A 16,117-nucleotide genomic window follows, 5' to 3' on the forward strand; every position below is an offset into this window, starting at 1 on the left:
ACGCCCAGCTAATTTTTTTTGTATTTTTAGTAGAGACGGGGTTTCACCGTGGTCTCGATCTCCTGACCTCGTGATCCACCCGCCTCGGCCTCCCAAAGTGCTGGGATTACAAGCGTGAGCCACCGCGCCCGGCCCAGAGTTCATATTTGTGTACGTAATTTGTGTGTGTGTGTGTGTGTGTGTGTGTGTGTGTGTGTGTGTGTGTTTTAAAGAAAGAGTCTTGCTCTGTCGCCCAGGCTGGAGTGCAGTGGCGTGATCTTGGCTCACTGCAAGCTCTGCCTCCCGGGTTCACACCATTCTCCTGCCTCAGCCTCCCGAGTGGCTGGGACTACAGGCGCCCGCCACCACGCCTGGCTAATGTTTTGTATTTTTAGTAGAGACGGGGTTTCACTGTGTTAGCCAGGATGGTCTTGATCTCCTGACCTCGTGATCCACCCATCTTGGCCTCCCAAAGTGCTGAGATAACAGGCGTAAGCCACCATGTCCAGCTCGTAATTTGTTAAGAAAAAAAGTTTTTCATTTTGAATTTTGTTTTTCTTTGCTCTCAAGTGTGCTTTGATTCTTTGCTTGTGTGGCAAAGGATTAAATGTGATTAGGCCAATTGAAAAAGTGCTTGCTATTAATATTTTTCTAGGATTGTAAATAAAAAGCCTCTAATGAAGGATCTGGATGTCGCTGAGAGGCATTTAAGATATTTTAAATTTGTCTGTCCATGTCTCCTCATTACATATGATCCCTTCCTTCTCTTCCTTATTCCTTTTATTTTTTTTAACACAAATAAGGAATTTTGGTTTTTAGCCTGATTATAGAAATTCTCATGCATTTTGTTTTGTTGTTTTTAACCATGAATCAATGAATGAAAAAATAACCCCAGAGAGAAGAGCAATTTAAAGGACTATCCCTTTAAACACTTTTATCGATAAAAGTGAAGAATGAAATATTACCATTGCAGATTTGTGTTTTGCTCTTATATCTGTGTATCCTGAGAATGTTTAAGCCTCATTCTTACTTTAGTGTGAATGAATATCATTCAGCTAATTAGATCAGCACTTATCTACTATTTTGTCATTGGGAGTTAACTAGTATTTAGATGGGGAAGGGAGGGATGGATTTTGCATGATTTGGATCGGTTTATGTTGAATTGTTGACTTTATTTATTATTATTATTATTTTGAGATTTTTTGAGTTTTGCTCTTGTTGCCCAGGGTGGAGTGCAGTGGTGCAGTCTCGGCTCACTGTAACCTCCACCTCCCAGATTCAAGCGATTCTCCTGCCTCAGCTTCCTAAGTAGCTGGGATTACAGGCATGTGCCACTACACCGGCTGATTTTGTATTTTTAGTAGACACAAGGTTTCTCCATGTTGGTCAGGCTGGTCTCGAACTCCCGACCTCAGGTGAAGAGCCCACCTTGGCCTCCCAGTGTGCTGGGATTACAGGCGTGAGCCACCACGCCCGGCCAAATTGTTGACTTTAAAAAAAAACATTTTGGATGTCTGGAAGGAAGAGAAATAGGTGTTAAGAAGATTTAGACAGCATGATGGCTCACGTTTGTAATCCCAGCACTTTGGAAGACTAAGGTGGGAGGATCACTTGAGCCCAGGAGTTTGAGACCAGCCTGGGCAACATATTGAGAACCTGTCTCTAACACAGTTACAAAAAAATTAGCTGGACATGATGGCATACTCCTGTGGTCCCAGCTGCTTGGGAGGCTGAAGTGGGAGGATCATGTGAGACCAGGAGGTTGAGGCTGCTGTGACCCATGATTGTACCACTGTACTCCAGCCTGGGTGACAGAGCAAGACCCTATCTCAAAAAAAAGGGGCGGTGGGGGTAAGGCACTGGTCCCCCTAATCTTCCCATCCTGCAGGGCCCAGGTGACTGCTGGATTCATATTTGGGTCAATTTCTAATAGGCAGATGACTCCCCAGCTGTGGGTCTCTATTTTATAGTTTTCTCATGAGAGAAACGAATTCTGTGTTTAGTGCCTGGAGTCAGGATTTGAGATGTAGTATGGATTTAAGATGTCAGCTGTTTATAGTTGTTTGGGAAGGGCAGCTGCCTCGAACCTGGAGACAGACACTGGGGCTCTGAAAAGTTAGTCTTGCTATCAAAGAAAAGGAAGCTCCTTGTCTTGTAGGGAGCTAAGCTTAGGCTCAACCCTTGCACTGGTAGAAGGCAGAGCCCTACAATGAATGCGTTGTAGCTACAATAGATTTTCTTGAAGTTAATACAGATGTTTATAAATTACATTGATTAATTTAATTATATCTTAAATTCTGAACTTCCCATTATTGAAAAATCATTTACCTACTGAGACAAAAATTATCCCAGCTAAGCTGACATTACCATTCCAGATGCAATGTAGTCATCATCTTAAGCAAGTTGAGGTTTCTGGGTAAGTGGGTTATTTACTGTCCAAAGCTCCAAGATTGGGATTCGGAACCCAAGAACTTACATGCTTTTTATCTATGTTGTACGTATTCAAACCGAACTCTTTATTTATTATTTTTTTTTTACCAGTATGTTGCCAAAGCCAAAGGACTCTTCTGCATTTTTTTTTAATCACTGAGACAGAAAGCTCACAAGAATCCTATGAGGCCAGAGTATGACCCATCCCTATTTTACAGTTGAGGAAACTGAGATGTAAAGAAGTTAAAAGGAATTATTGTTAATATTTTGGTGTAATAATGGTATTGCAATTAATTAATTAAATGAATCTTATATTTAGAGATGTATACTGTAGAATTTAAAATGTAATAAAATCAAGTGAGGTGTTGGGGTTTGGAGGGCTTATAGATGAAACAAGATTGGCTATATGTTGATAATTGTTGAAGCCAATGATGGATACCTGGGTGTTTATTATTCTACCTTGTGTATATTTGAAAATTTTCATGATAACAAGTTGGAGCTCAATGAGAGGGCTGCAGAACTCTTTGTAAGCAGCAAAGTTCTGACATTCAAACCCATCTGACTCTAAAAGCCCTCCCTTTTTTTTTTCTTCACTTTTTTGAGACAGTTTCTCTCTTGTTGCCCAGGCCGTGGAGTGCAATTGCGTGATCTCAGCTCACCGCAACCTCCGCCTGCTGGGTTCAAGCGATTCTCCTGCCTCAGCCTCCCGAGTAGCTGGGATTACAGGCATGCACCACCACAACCGGCTAATTTTGTATTTTTAGTAGAGATGAGGTTTCTCCATGTTGGTCAGACCGGTCTCAAACTCCTGAGCTCAGGTATCTGCCTGCCTCAGCCTTCCAACATGCTGGGATTACAGGCGTGAGCCACCAAGCCCGGCCAGCCCTCCCTTTTTCAAACTCCAGTGATACAACATGTTATTTTGGAAGGAGTAAGTTCCCTGTCATAGGAGATATTCAAATATGGTTCAAATGGCTTTCCAAATTTAGTTATATGTCACAGTATCCTACAGAGTTTAGGCCTACTCAGTCCTGATTTGGAGGAAGGGGTGCCAAAGGACAGTATGAAATTTCAGGGGGAAGATAACCAGTTTTTTCAAAACTTTCCCCCTTGGACCTGCATTTGGGACCTCTTGACTAGATGATTTTAAAGTTTCTTCATACTTAGGAGCCTATAAAGTTGGGGAAATGACAAGACAACTAGCAAAGTGTAAAAATAGACTACCCTGGGAACAGTTTCTTTTCAGCTCAAAACCCAAAGCATAGGTTGCTCATGCTTTCATTGCAAAACTCAACTTCCTGCCCTTGCTTGACCTTTTTAGTTTAGATTGGTCACTTCTAGTTCAACACATGTGTTCTCCACCCTTTCCTTTGGTGGGGCTGGGGTGTGACACCCATGTAAGTCTCCCTACATTTATTTTTTCTTATGTATTTAAAATATTTGTCACAGTACTGTCTTGATATTTTCCTTATTTGGGGTGCTTTCAGAAAGTATCCTGGAAGAATAATGAGGATGGGTAGTTTCCTAAAGATAGGAAGAAGTTTGCCTAGCAAGATCTGGGTAATCAGGTCACATAGGTGTTACAGAGAGCTGCTAGTTGTTCAAACTCTAGGAATTAATTAACTAGGCTGCCAGACAGGATTAGTTTTAGCAGAAACACATTCCTAGATCTTAGTTAAAAAATATAGGGGAAGGATTAAAGTAGTAAGCAAATGGATTATGAGAGATATGAGTCAGAAACTGGGTAAGCAATAATATGACTTGATCAGGGGATCAATCAGAGATTGGAGCTAGATTACCACAGTGTAGCGTATCAACAGCTTTACTGATAGCATGCTATCTGAACTGACATGGCTTAGGCTAGTTGCCAGTCTTAGGGCAGTCTAACTGCAGCATGGCTAAGGAAGTGTTCATCATTCCATTATACTCTGATCAAACCCCATGTAATAATTTTGTTTGAGCATATCCTAAGAGGGGCCACCAGTAAGGAAACTGAAGTGTGTCTTTTTTTTTTTTTTTTTTTTTTTTTAAGACAGGGTCTCACACTGTTTCACCTAGGGTGGAGTGCAGCAGTGCGATCACAGCTCACTGTAGCCTCTACCTCCCATGCTCAAGTGATTCTTCTAATGCAGCCTCCTGAGTGGCTGGGACTACAGGTACACGCCACCACACGCAGCTAATTTTTTTTAGGTTTTGTGAAGATGAGGTCCCCCTGTGGTGTGAGCCGTTGTGCCCAGCCTAGAGTATGTCTTGAAAAGAGAAGACTGTAGTTTTCAGGATCTAGAACTTATGCCATTTAAAGAACTGTTGGAGGTATTTTGTCTGAAGAAGAGAGTATTAATTGGAGTTAAGTCACTGAATCTGAGTTTATCTATTAAATAAAGTTGGCTAGACTAGATCCCTTTCATAAATAATAGTTAAAATTTGGGAAGTTGCCATGTGGAAGAGGAAGTGGACTTTTTTTTTTTTTAAGGTTTTGTATTTTGGACATATATTTTCAAACCAATTCAGGAAGTAGAATACCTGAAAGTCATGGTGCTCTTATAAAACAGGATGAAATATTGATATACTAATTTTTTCAGTATGTTAAATATATTAAGTATACTACTTTGTGTTACATTAGATGACAGTCTGTGCTAGATTATAATAGAAACAACTGGTAGAAGGGTGGGTGTGGTGGCTCATGCCTGTAAACCCAGTGCTTTGAGAGGCCTAGGTGGGAGGATTGCTTGAGGCCAAGAATTCGAGACCAATCTGGGGAATGTAGGGAGACCCGTGTCTATGGAAAAAAAAAAAAAAAAATAGCTGTGTGTGGTGACGCATGCTACAGAATAGCTGTAGTCCCAGCTACTCAAGAAGCTGTGGTAGGAGGATCTCAAGCCCAGGAGTTTGAGGCTGCAGTGAGCTATGATGATAAGGCCCTTGTACTCCAGCCAAGGCTACAGAATGAGACCCTGTCTCTAAAAAACAAAGAGAAATAACTGGTAGTAAGGGCTGAAAGTTAAAATACATTGCATAGAAAAGCTTAAAATTAAACAAGTCCTATTTGTTTGTTTGTTTTTGTTTGTTTTTTTGAAACAAGGTCTCGCTCTGTCACCCAGGCTCTGGAGTGCAGTGGTGTGATCTCGGCGCACTGCAACTTCCATCTCCCAGGTTCAAGTGATTTGCCTGGCTCAGCTTCCCGAGTAGCTGGGACTACAGGTGCATGCCACCATGCCCAGCTAATTTTTGTATTTTTAGTAGAGTTGGGGTTACACCATGTTGACTAGGCTGGTCTCGAACTCCAGACCTCAAGTGATCCACCCGCCTCAGTCCCCAAGTGCTGGGATTATAGACGTGGGCTACCGTGCCTGGCCAAACAAGTCCTATTTGTTTATATATTTTTTTCTGTGAATTGAGAATTCAGTTTAGTAGCTTAATTTTAAAATCCATTGTCCTAAAAAGTAGAACAGGAATCAATGGGGAAGAAAATTCAGGGAGACAGGTTTCATGGTTAAATATCTATAAAGGAACTTACAAAGAGACATTTCATGATGGTTGCTCTCAGGTTGTGTTAAGAGAAAAACTTTAGACATATTTAACATTGTTTAATTCAGCAAAGAAGAGGTCAAAAATCAGGCAGCCCCTGAAGCAGAATAGGTTCAGGGAGACTCCAGTGCAGCCATGTGGTGGAAGATTCATGGTCAGAAAAAGAAAGTGATGTACAGAAAATGGAAATAAGGTACAGAGACAGCTGAATTGGTTATGGCTTGACGTTTGCCTTATTTGAACATGTTTTGAATAGTTGGCCACCCTTGATTGGCCGAAACTTGGTGATTGGCACAAGAGTAGGTTGCAGTTTGTTTACACATCCAGTTAGGTTACAGTTCACTTTGCGTGGAGAAATTCTTAGGCTGAACTTAAAATGTGTTAGGCAGGTTTAGGCTAAATTTAACAGTTGTAAACACAATTATTTGAGACATTGACTTAGAGGCTTGGCCTGCACTTGTTATAAATGCTATAGATAGGATTTATTTATTTATTTATTTTTTAGATGGAGTCTCACTGTGTTGCCCAGGCTGGAGTGCAGTGACGCAATCTTGGCTCACTGCAACCTCCACGTCTCAGGTTCAAGCAATTCTCCTCTCTCAACCTCCCTCCCGAGTAGCTGGGATTACAGGCGCCTGCCACCACGCCCAGCAAATTTTTGTATTTTTAGTAGAGATGGGGTTTCACCATTATTAGTCAGGCTGGTCTTGAACTCATGACCTCAGGTGATCCACCCACCTCAGCCTCCCAAAGTGCTGGGATGACAGGTGTGAGCCACTGCGCCCGGCCCAGAATGGATTTTTGTATGAAAAAGTTCTAAGCCTTCTTGGTAGTGCTAGGATTTCATTTTGTTTGTGTACAGGAAGGTGAAGTTTGGTTTGATGTAGACCAAAATAGGGAGATAAACTGAACACTGGTCATAGGCTGACTTTGGAAATCTATGGCACAATTCATTGGCATGGAGCTTTTAATTTTTCACACACCATTCATCTCTATTTACAAACTTTTCCCTGATATTTTTTATTGGAAAATAATATTGCAATGTCTGTTCTTTATAATTACTTCACATGCTTAAGTGTTCATTTCCTGTAAGAATTTTGTGCTTTGTGGTGAAAACTCAACACAGAGGATATTTTTCTTCTCACTCAGCAAGCTTACTTCCTGTTTCCATCTAGTGTCCTGTTTTATTAATAATAATCTAAATAGTTTAGTTCCAATTTTTTGTGACCAAAACCAGTAAAAGATATAATACTTAAAACTGTGTCTTCTGGCAATTTAAGTTTAAATCAGGCTTTTAGTTAATAGCTGTGAATTTAACTACTTTGGGCAGATTTCAAAGAATTTTAGTAATGGGTCAAATTATTTTCATAGAAGTGGCTTTGCAAAGTTCTGTGGTTGTAAACTCTTTCTAAAAGTTAATTGTATTAACATTATAAACATATCCCCATTGGCAAAATGTCTATTACTAATTTTAAAGAAGAGGGAAAGTTAAACAAAACGTGATTTTCATGGTCTGACTGAGTATATTTGAACAGTACATATAAGTTTCTTTAGGAAAAAGTCCAAATAAGGATGTAACCAACTTTCTTCTGAAAAGTAACATGTACTTAATGTTTAAAGTGCATTTATTGAAAACTTGGTGTTGTGTTCCATGTAATTTCTGGGTAATATGGCATGAACCTTGAACTTGTATAGGTAAAAATCTTCCCCATATTCTTGTAACTACTTTATAGAGTATTTATTGATAAATTTTTGTGAATTATTTTAAACCTTCACCACTTTCCTTAAACCTCCAAACTCAACCTCTGCCAACTCTCTATTATTTTTTTTCTTTTAAATTGAGGTCAAGGCCATCCATGTGTGAACTGCTCACCTCACATTTCCCTCATCTTTCTGGTTTGAAAGGAAGAGATGTTCCTTCCCTTTTCCAAAACTTAACTGTTTTTCTTGTTCCTGTTTGTTCCTGTCTTCCCCAAAGTTATTACTGTTCGTTTGTTTTGTTTTGTTTGTTTTGTTAAGGCAGGGTCTTGCTCTGTCATCCAGGCTAGAGTGTAATGGCGCAACCTCGGCTCACCGCAACCTCGGTCTCCTGGGCTCAAGCCATCCTCCTGCCTCAACCTCCTGAGTAGCTGGGACTACAGGGTCATGCCATCATACCTAGCTAAGTTTTGTATATTGTGTAGAGATGGGGTTTCACTATGTTGCCTAGGCTGGTCTCCATCTCCTGGACTAGAGCTATCCACCTGCCTCCCAAAGTGCTAGGATTACAGATAAGAGCTACCACACCTGTCCTTAAAGTTATTACTCTTTAAAAAGGAATTTGTACTCACTGCCTTTCCAGTCTCTTGCTCTCCTCCTCTTATTCGCATTATGTTATAGAATTGCCAATCCCTTGACCATATTCACCATTTAGCCCTTTTGCTTATTTTTTAAAAATTGACTACATCCTTTTCTTGAAACTTCTGTTGCCCTGGGTAAATCTACTTCCTATTTTTCTTCCTGTGATTTTTTACTCCTTTTTCTTTGTCTAGCCTTTAAACATAGGCATTCCTCCAAAGGTTTTGTTCTTGGTTGTCTTTAATAACGCTTTGCTTGTTTTCCCTTGGCCAGTGCTTTATTCTTGAGGCTCCAATTTACTTAGATTGAAAGCTACTGATCTAGACCCTTGTAGTAATGTGACTCCTTGGCTGTCTATGATCGAGATGCTGTGATGGTTAATTTTATGTTTCAGCTTGACTAGGCCATGAGGTGTCCAGATATCTGATCAGACATTATTCTGGGTATGTCTATGAGCGTGTTTTTGGGTCAGATTAATGTTTGAATTGGTCAGCTGGATAAAGCAAATTCCCTGCTTAATGTGAGTGAGCCTCATCCAATTAGTTGAAGGCCTGAAGAATGACCCTCCCAAAAGTAAGGGGGAAACTCCTCCTACCTGACTGCCTTCAAGCTGGAACATCAGTTTTTTTCCTGCCTTTGGACTGAAACGGAAGCATTGGCCCTTCCTGGGTTTTGCAACTGCACCATTGCTCTCCTTTGTCTCCAGCTTGCCAACTGCAGATCCGGAGACTTGTCAGCTCATAATTGCATAAGCCATTCCATATATATGAAAATAAAGATGTCCCAGTTCTGTGCCTCACAGATAGAGGTCCTTATATCTCCTTTAGCTTCCCAAAGAGACTGTTTCCTCTTAATGGAGCTTGACCCAAAGACTGCTGACTGAGAATTTGCTCTCTCAGTGATCCCGATGGATGCTGACAGCAGTTAACAGAGAGAGAGAGTTCCCTGTAAAAAATTACAGAAATTGGATAATCGCTAAATCTTTGTCTCTAGCTCTGGAATAGAATATTTCTGGAGTAGAACATTTCTAGACTATGACCTAAACATCTACATGGATTTTCAAACACAACATATTTACTAGAGAACTTTGTATCTTCCCCTGCAAACTTCTTTCTTTGTTCCAGGTATTGGCTAATGCATTGACAGTGTTTTCTTACTGATTATCATATATCTCTTTCATTTGTTAAAAACTGTGTGTGGTTATACAATGTGAGGATTGCACATACTAATCATTTGTAGACTTCACCATTAAAGAACTTGGGCTAGAAAGGGGAGACAAGATGTGAATGCGTATAAATGCAGTACAAAATAGAAAGTCTTGAGTGCCACAGAAGAAAAGTCTGTGCAAGATCCATGGAGAAAAGAGATGATTTGATGCTTTGGTTTGCTTGTGTGGAGTTTGGAAGTGGGGTGGGAGTATGGGTGAAGGGAATAGGTATAAAATATATGTATTTTTTATCCCAGAAAGAGCAGAGGGAAAAACCCAAAACTGTTAATGTTTGAGGTGAAATATTGGCAGCCTAGCTATTTTTTACCCTTTACAGAGGAAACATTTGAGTTAACTTTCCAGATTCTATTATTACCTTGATGTGTGACTAGATAATTATCATATTCAGTTTTTGTTAATTCAAACTCGTAACTTGAATAAAAGGAAGGACCTAATTCATGAGAGACACAGCAAAAAATACAACTATTATTATTTTTTTTAAATCCTAAAATGCCACCCAAGGAGATTCAGAATCTGTTTTTAAAATAAGTAAAACATGAAGAACAGTTCTTCAGGGAAAGATGATTCTTGGGTCAAGCAAAGCTTTAGGTTTTCCCAGCACTGCTCCCACAAAGGTCACAATGTTGTTTTTCACATTGTGTTTTTAAGGATTTTTAAGGATATTCTTTTGAGAGACAGATTAGCATGGTGATTAAGCATGCGATGTTGAAGCCAGACTGCCTGGGTTGAAATTCACACTCTGCCTATGTTAGCTGTATGACCTTGTGAGTTAATTAACTTATCTGTGCCTCATTTTTTCCATAAAATGGGAGTAATAATAGTTCCCACCTAATAGAGCTTTTTTGATGAATAAGTATATAAATGAATGAATGCCTCGAGATATATTTATATAATTTTATATATATATATTATTATTTTTTTTTTTTTGAGACGGAGTTTTGCTCTTGTTGCCCAGGCTGGAGTGCAATGCAATGGCACGATCTCGGCTCACCGCAACCTCTGCCACCCGGGTTCAAGCGATTCTCCTGCCTCAGCCTCCCGAGTAGCTGGGATTACAGGCATGCGCCACCACACCCGGCTAATTTTGTGTTTTTAGTAGAGATGGGGTTTCTCCATGTTGGTCAGGCTGGTCCTGAACTCCCGACCTCAGGTGATCTGCCCTCCTCGGCCTCCTAAAGTGCTGGGATTACAGGCATGAGCCACTGCGCCCAGCAAAAAATCAATAGATTTTTGACACATGTGGCGAAGGAAGTTTAAGAGGAAGGTGAAGGGAAAGGTCCAGAGGCAGGATAGCTTGATTTGTGTTTTATAGGAACAGGATATGATTCAAGCTAACTGGAACATAGAAATCTTTAGGGAAGTTCTGGGAAATAAGATTGGATTAGATTGTGGCAGATTTGGAGTGTGAAACCAGAGGATTTGCTAGGAAATATAAAATCCCATTCTTTAGAGTAACATAATCTATTTGTCATAGTGGTTGCTTCTGTAATACAAATTGATTGATATGTGATTGGTAACTATGAGACTGAGGTCAGTATAATGGGGAAGTAGCATTAGTTCAGACGTAATCTTTCCCAGCATATTAACTTTTTGAAATAATCAGAAACAAACTTCTCACAACCTAAGAGAAAGCTTTAGCACTATATGAAGTTATTAGGAAAACACTGAGAATTCTGCAGAAGTGTCCTCTTATTAGTGAAAATGAGTGGCTTCAAGAACAGTTTCACATTCCACGGTATTAATCTGTCAGCTGTAACAATGTTTGCAGACCAAGAAGCTGCAAAAACATTTCTCTTTGAATTTTTTTTTTTTTTTTTTTTTTGAGACGGAGTCTCACTTTGTTGCCCAGGCTGGAGTGCAGTGGTGCGATCTCGGCTCACTGTAACCTCTGCCTCCCAAGTTCAAGCAATTTTCCCGCCTCAGCCTCCTGAGTAGCTTGAATTACAAGCACTTGCCACCACGCCTGGCTAATTTTTGTATTTTTAGTAGAGACAAGGTTTCACCATGTTGGCCAGGCTGGTCTTGAACTCCTGACCTCAGGTGATTCGCCTGCCTCGGCCTCCCACAGTGGTACTGTACTTTAAACTTCATTGCAATTGGTGTTGACTAGAAGCATATGTCCTGAAGAATTCATATCTCAAGTGAGGAAACAAGAGCCCCAGGGTTTTAGGCTTTAAAGGATGAAATGCTAGGTGCAAATGGGAGCAGACATTTAACTCTGCTAGTATTTTTATAAGGACCTGTTATTGTTTTAGTTAGGGCTTTGATTACAGAGTTACCTTGATATAAAAAATTATTTTTATTTTTAGCGATGGGGCTTCACTGTGTTGCTTGGGCTGGCCTCGAACTTCTGGGCTAAAGTGACCCTCTTAATTTAGCCTCCTGGGTACCTGGGACTACAAGTGTGCAATGCCACACCTGGCTACATTGATATTCAGTAGTCCACCTTAACTCTCTTTTCCCCAGGAGACTTGTTACTTTTAGTTGTGGTTTTGTAGAACTCGAGGTATTTATTTTTTTCTCCAAATGTGTATATCACATTCTAGCAGAAAGGGCTCTGACATGTTTTAAAGGAAGGAAACTCATAAAGGAATTGTTGACCTAAATTTTCAGTTTTTCTCACACAGAATCATCTTGTGTGCTGAGGCAGGCAGATTGCTTGAGCCCAGGAGATTGAGATCATCCTGGGCAACATGGTAAAACCCCGACTCTACAAAAAATACAAAAATTAGCCAGGTGGGGTTGCCCATGCCTGTAGTCCCAGCTACTTGGGAGGCTGAGGTGGATCACCTGACCTCAGGAGGTCAAAGCTGCAGTGAGCCATTGTTGAGCGACTGCACTCTAGCCTAGGTGACAGAATGAGTCCTTGTCTCAAAAAACAAAGAAAAAAAAGAATCTTTTTGTGTGCCATAGTCATTGAAATCTGTTATAGCTCTTGAAATGTATGCACTTTGTTCTCACTGAATTTTGAATTGAGAATGTTCCAATTCTAATTTTAAAGGGAATTTATATTTGAAATTTGCACCAAATCAAGTATTTTTATGTAGTGTCGAAACACTCTCAATGGACTCTGCTGTTTGGCTATGCTTGGGTGGTGAATTGATCTCCCTGAAAGCTATAAACAGTTTTTGACCAGATGTAAACTTAACTTTTGAGGGATTGTGAGGATGTTTGTCTAAGTTTATTAACCTAGAAAATGCCCATTCTCTTACATAAAAAACCATCTTCTTTCTTGGAATTTGGGGGCTAGTTGAATACATAGAATTTCTGGCTGATTAGAAGAGTCCCAAATGGGCTTGATCTCTTCATTTTCTTAAAACAGAGAGTCCTTTAATTTCATTTAGTTGTAAAGTTTCTAAAGTGTCTATTTTAGGAATATTTTGAATGGAAAGGTCTTTAGCATTCCATTCTTACTGACAAGTATAGCCTGTTTCTACTATTGAGCAAGTAAAACCAATGAACTAAAATAAGGCTTAGTTGACATTACTTTTACAAAGATAGAAATATATAATTTAAAAAGTTGTTATTGATATGATTTACCTCCATTGCTTTGTACATATTTTCATAAAAATAGGTTTGTGCTGTGCTGCTATGTAGCATTTTGTGGATCTCCCACTTTTAAAATAAAAACACTTTTTTAATTACAGAAAGACCCAAATGGGACCAGTAGTTTGCCAACTGGAAGTTCTCTTCTTCAAGAAGTTGAAGTACAGAATGAGGAGATGGCAGCTTTTTGTCAATCCATTACAAAGTAAGGAATTTTTCTTTATAAATGTTCATTTGAAAAATTGACTTGAAAACCAGTTTAGTGCTAATAATTCTAAAATTTTAAAAATTTTGATTATTTTCTTCTTGTGGCTAACATTTCAAGTCAGAGTTAATTGGCACGTTACCACAAACCACAGTTGAACTTGTATCTTCACCTGTTAGATTTCTTAATATTTGGAAGAAAAAATTGAGGTCAGACAGTAGACTTCTGATACTGTAATAACCAGTGAAAAATATGACTTTCCTGTAAGTTTCAGTACACTTAAAAAATACCTACTTTTGTTTTAGAGAGACTTAATTTTGCTATAAACTTTCTAGCATTCAAAATACTGTTCTACATATTTAAGAGATGATATTATAACAGGCAAGTTTAGAAGAGCAAATATATTTTCTGAAGTTTAGAAAAACACATTTATAGAATGTTCTCTCAATCTTAAATGTGTCTAATATTCATTATAGGTGAGGAAACTAAGACTCAGAGAAGTAACCTAACAAAGTTTACTTGGCTAGTCAGTAATATCAGTATTAGAACCAACTGTCTTTTGCTTCTGGTTAAGCATGTTTTCTTCCCATTATATCACTATATTAGTCATGACTTCTGTTACAAGTGCTAGAAACCCATCTTGAACTTAAAAAGGGTCATGTATTGGTTCACAACCCAAATAGCAGATAGAGGAAGGATGGGGCAGAGTTCATTAACAGCAAGATTCAGGAATTCATTACTATAAATCATCCCTCCTTCCTTCGATTCTCCTTGTTCACTCCATTTCCTTTCCTTCACCTTCCTCACTTTTCTTCCTCTGCCTTTCCTCCATGCAATTTAATGGTCTCAGTAGCAGAGAAGAAAAAGGAGTCTCCTTAGCTAGCCAGATAGGAAAATCCCATAGGAGGAAAGAGTGGAACAACAATCCTTGTGGCCAAGAGGATGAGAGATCTGTTATCTAAAAAAGGGAAGTAGGTCACCACTGGGAGATTTTTTTCTGAATCCAGCATTGTCTTCAGTGTGGTCTGCTTTAAGCATAGCAGGATTTGGGGTTCCCAGAACATTTTTGAGTATGTACATTATTTTAATGTTAAAGAACTTAATATTTAATGAGATTTTCTGGACCATTGGTGATATTTTATTAAAACTCTGTTTTCCTTTATGTTACCTTTTAACCAGCATGTCTTTTCTTCAGAATACCTTAGGAAAAAAATATTATCAGTAGAGTCACTTTTTCTTGGCAAAGGTTACTCTCCCCAAACAGGCCTTGTATTTTTCTGTTAGGCCATATTAAGTAACTACTACATTTAAGCTTTGCAAGTTGAGAAGTTAGGCTTTCTGAGTGAGACCTACCTTTTTTCTCCCATTTGAATCTTAGAGCTATTTATACAAACTCTGCCACTAATTGAAAATGATTGTTTTTGTTTACACACATGCACACACTTATGTGATATGAAACTGCAAATAGACTAAAGAGAGAATGAGTTCTCTTTGTAATTTTATTTTCATTAGTAGACTATGACTGCAACAAATATTAGAGCAGTAAGAAGTACTGGTGTCTTTGAAGGCATATTCTAGGAACTTCACTTTTTCCCCTGTGGTGACCATGGAGATTGAGATGAGGAGATGTACTTTGAAATTAGTGGCTCTATTTTTTTCATTATGCTCATTTTGCAGTGGATTTTTAAAACAAGTATGTAGGCTTTTAATTAGAGAGCCAGTACTTTGTTTTTTGAGATCTCCTAAAATTATTCATTTATTCATTTAAATTCAGCTGTGAAATTAGTGTCAGGCTGTCAGAATGATACTTGTTTATAGTTAAGATAAAATATAAAACAGACTTGGAATTTATTACCAGTTCTAGGTATTGGTTTTTGTTGTTGTTGTTTCTCATCTGTGAAATTAAAGAGTTGGACTAGTGATTTCAAAGATCTCTTTCAGTTTAAGGTTCTGTAATACGTTGATTCAGGACTACTTTTCATTATTACTGAGTTTTTTGTCGTATTTCTTTCTTGCCTTTTACACCTGTCATAATTGACAAAGCTTGCTATATCTACTAGTTACAGATGCTGAAAAGGTTCTTTTTCTTTTTTTTTGAAACGGAGTTTTCACTCTTGTTGCCCAGGGTGGAGTGCAGTGGTGCGATCTTGGTTCACTGCAACCTCTGCCTCGCGGGTTCAAGCGATTCTCTTGCCTCAGCCTCCTTAGTAGCTAGGACTATAGGCATGTGCCACCATGCTCAGCTAATTTTTTTTGTATTTTTAGTAGAGACGAGGTTTCACTACACTGGCCAAGTTGGTCTTGAACTCCTGGCCTTAGGTGGTCTGCCCACCGCGGCCTCCCAAAGTGCTGGCATTACAGGCGTGAGCCACTGCACCCGGTCGAGAAAGTTCTTCTAATAGTGTTAAATGCCAGTAGAAGTTATTGCCCCTTTATTTGTGGTCCTTTAGGATAAGATGAGAAACCACATTCTACACCTGTCTTTCTGAATAGCTTTATGGTCATATAATATTCATATACTCATATATATACTATTTATATCCTATACTAGTATCTTGACCCCAAAAACTTCCTGTATGTTTTCAAGGACTTCAACTCTGCATTTGGTTAATTTTATTCTAAACAGTGCTGACTATACTTTCCTATAGAATAATATTAATTCATTTGAAATCTTTCAAAACCCTCATTTTTATTTCTTTTCCTCTTTTTATATTCTGATTTTGCATGATTTGGTTATCTGTGCAGAATTTTAGTCTGATTGAGCACACAAAAGTAGAAAAATAAACCATAAAGGATTTTCGTTTCTGCATAGAGATACTGAATTTCCTGAACTGTAGAGCCACACTAAATAGACAAAGCCTTTT

General features: G+C 38.9%; 1 protein-coding gene across 2 annotated transcripts in view; it reads left to right on the forward strand.

Annotated features, from left to right (window-relative positions):
- PIK3C2A (phosphatidylinositol-4-phosphate 3-kinase catalytic subunit type 2 alpha) overlaps positions 1-16,117 on the forward strand; it is a 130,022-nt gene that overhangs the window by 39,051 nt on the left and 74,854 nt on the right. For both annotated transcript variants that reach the window (XM_032166525.2, XM_032166526.2), the window contains exon 3: positions 13,150-13,253. In XM_032166525.2, the coding sequence (XP_032022416.1) occupies positions 13,150-13,253 (104 nt within the window). The remainder of the gene's footprint in view (positions 1-13,149; positions 13,254-16,117) is intronic.

Source organism: Hylobates moloch, unplaced genomic scaffold (genome assembly GCF_009828535.3).
Source record: "Hylobates moloch isolate HMO894 unplaced genomic scaffold, HMol_V3 SCAFFOLD_11, whole genome shotgun sequence".
NCBI classification, from domain to species: domain Eukaryota; kingdom Metazoa; phylum Chordata; class Mammalia; order Primates; family Hylobatidae; genus Hylobates; species Hylobates moloch.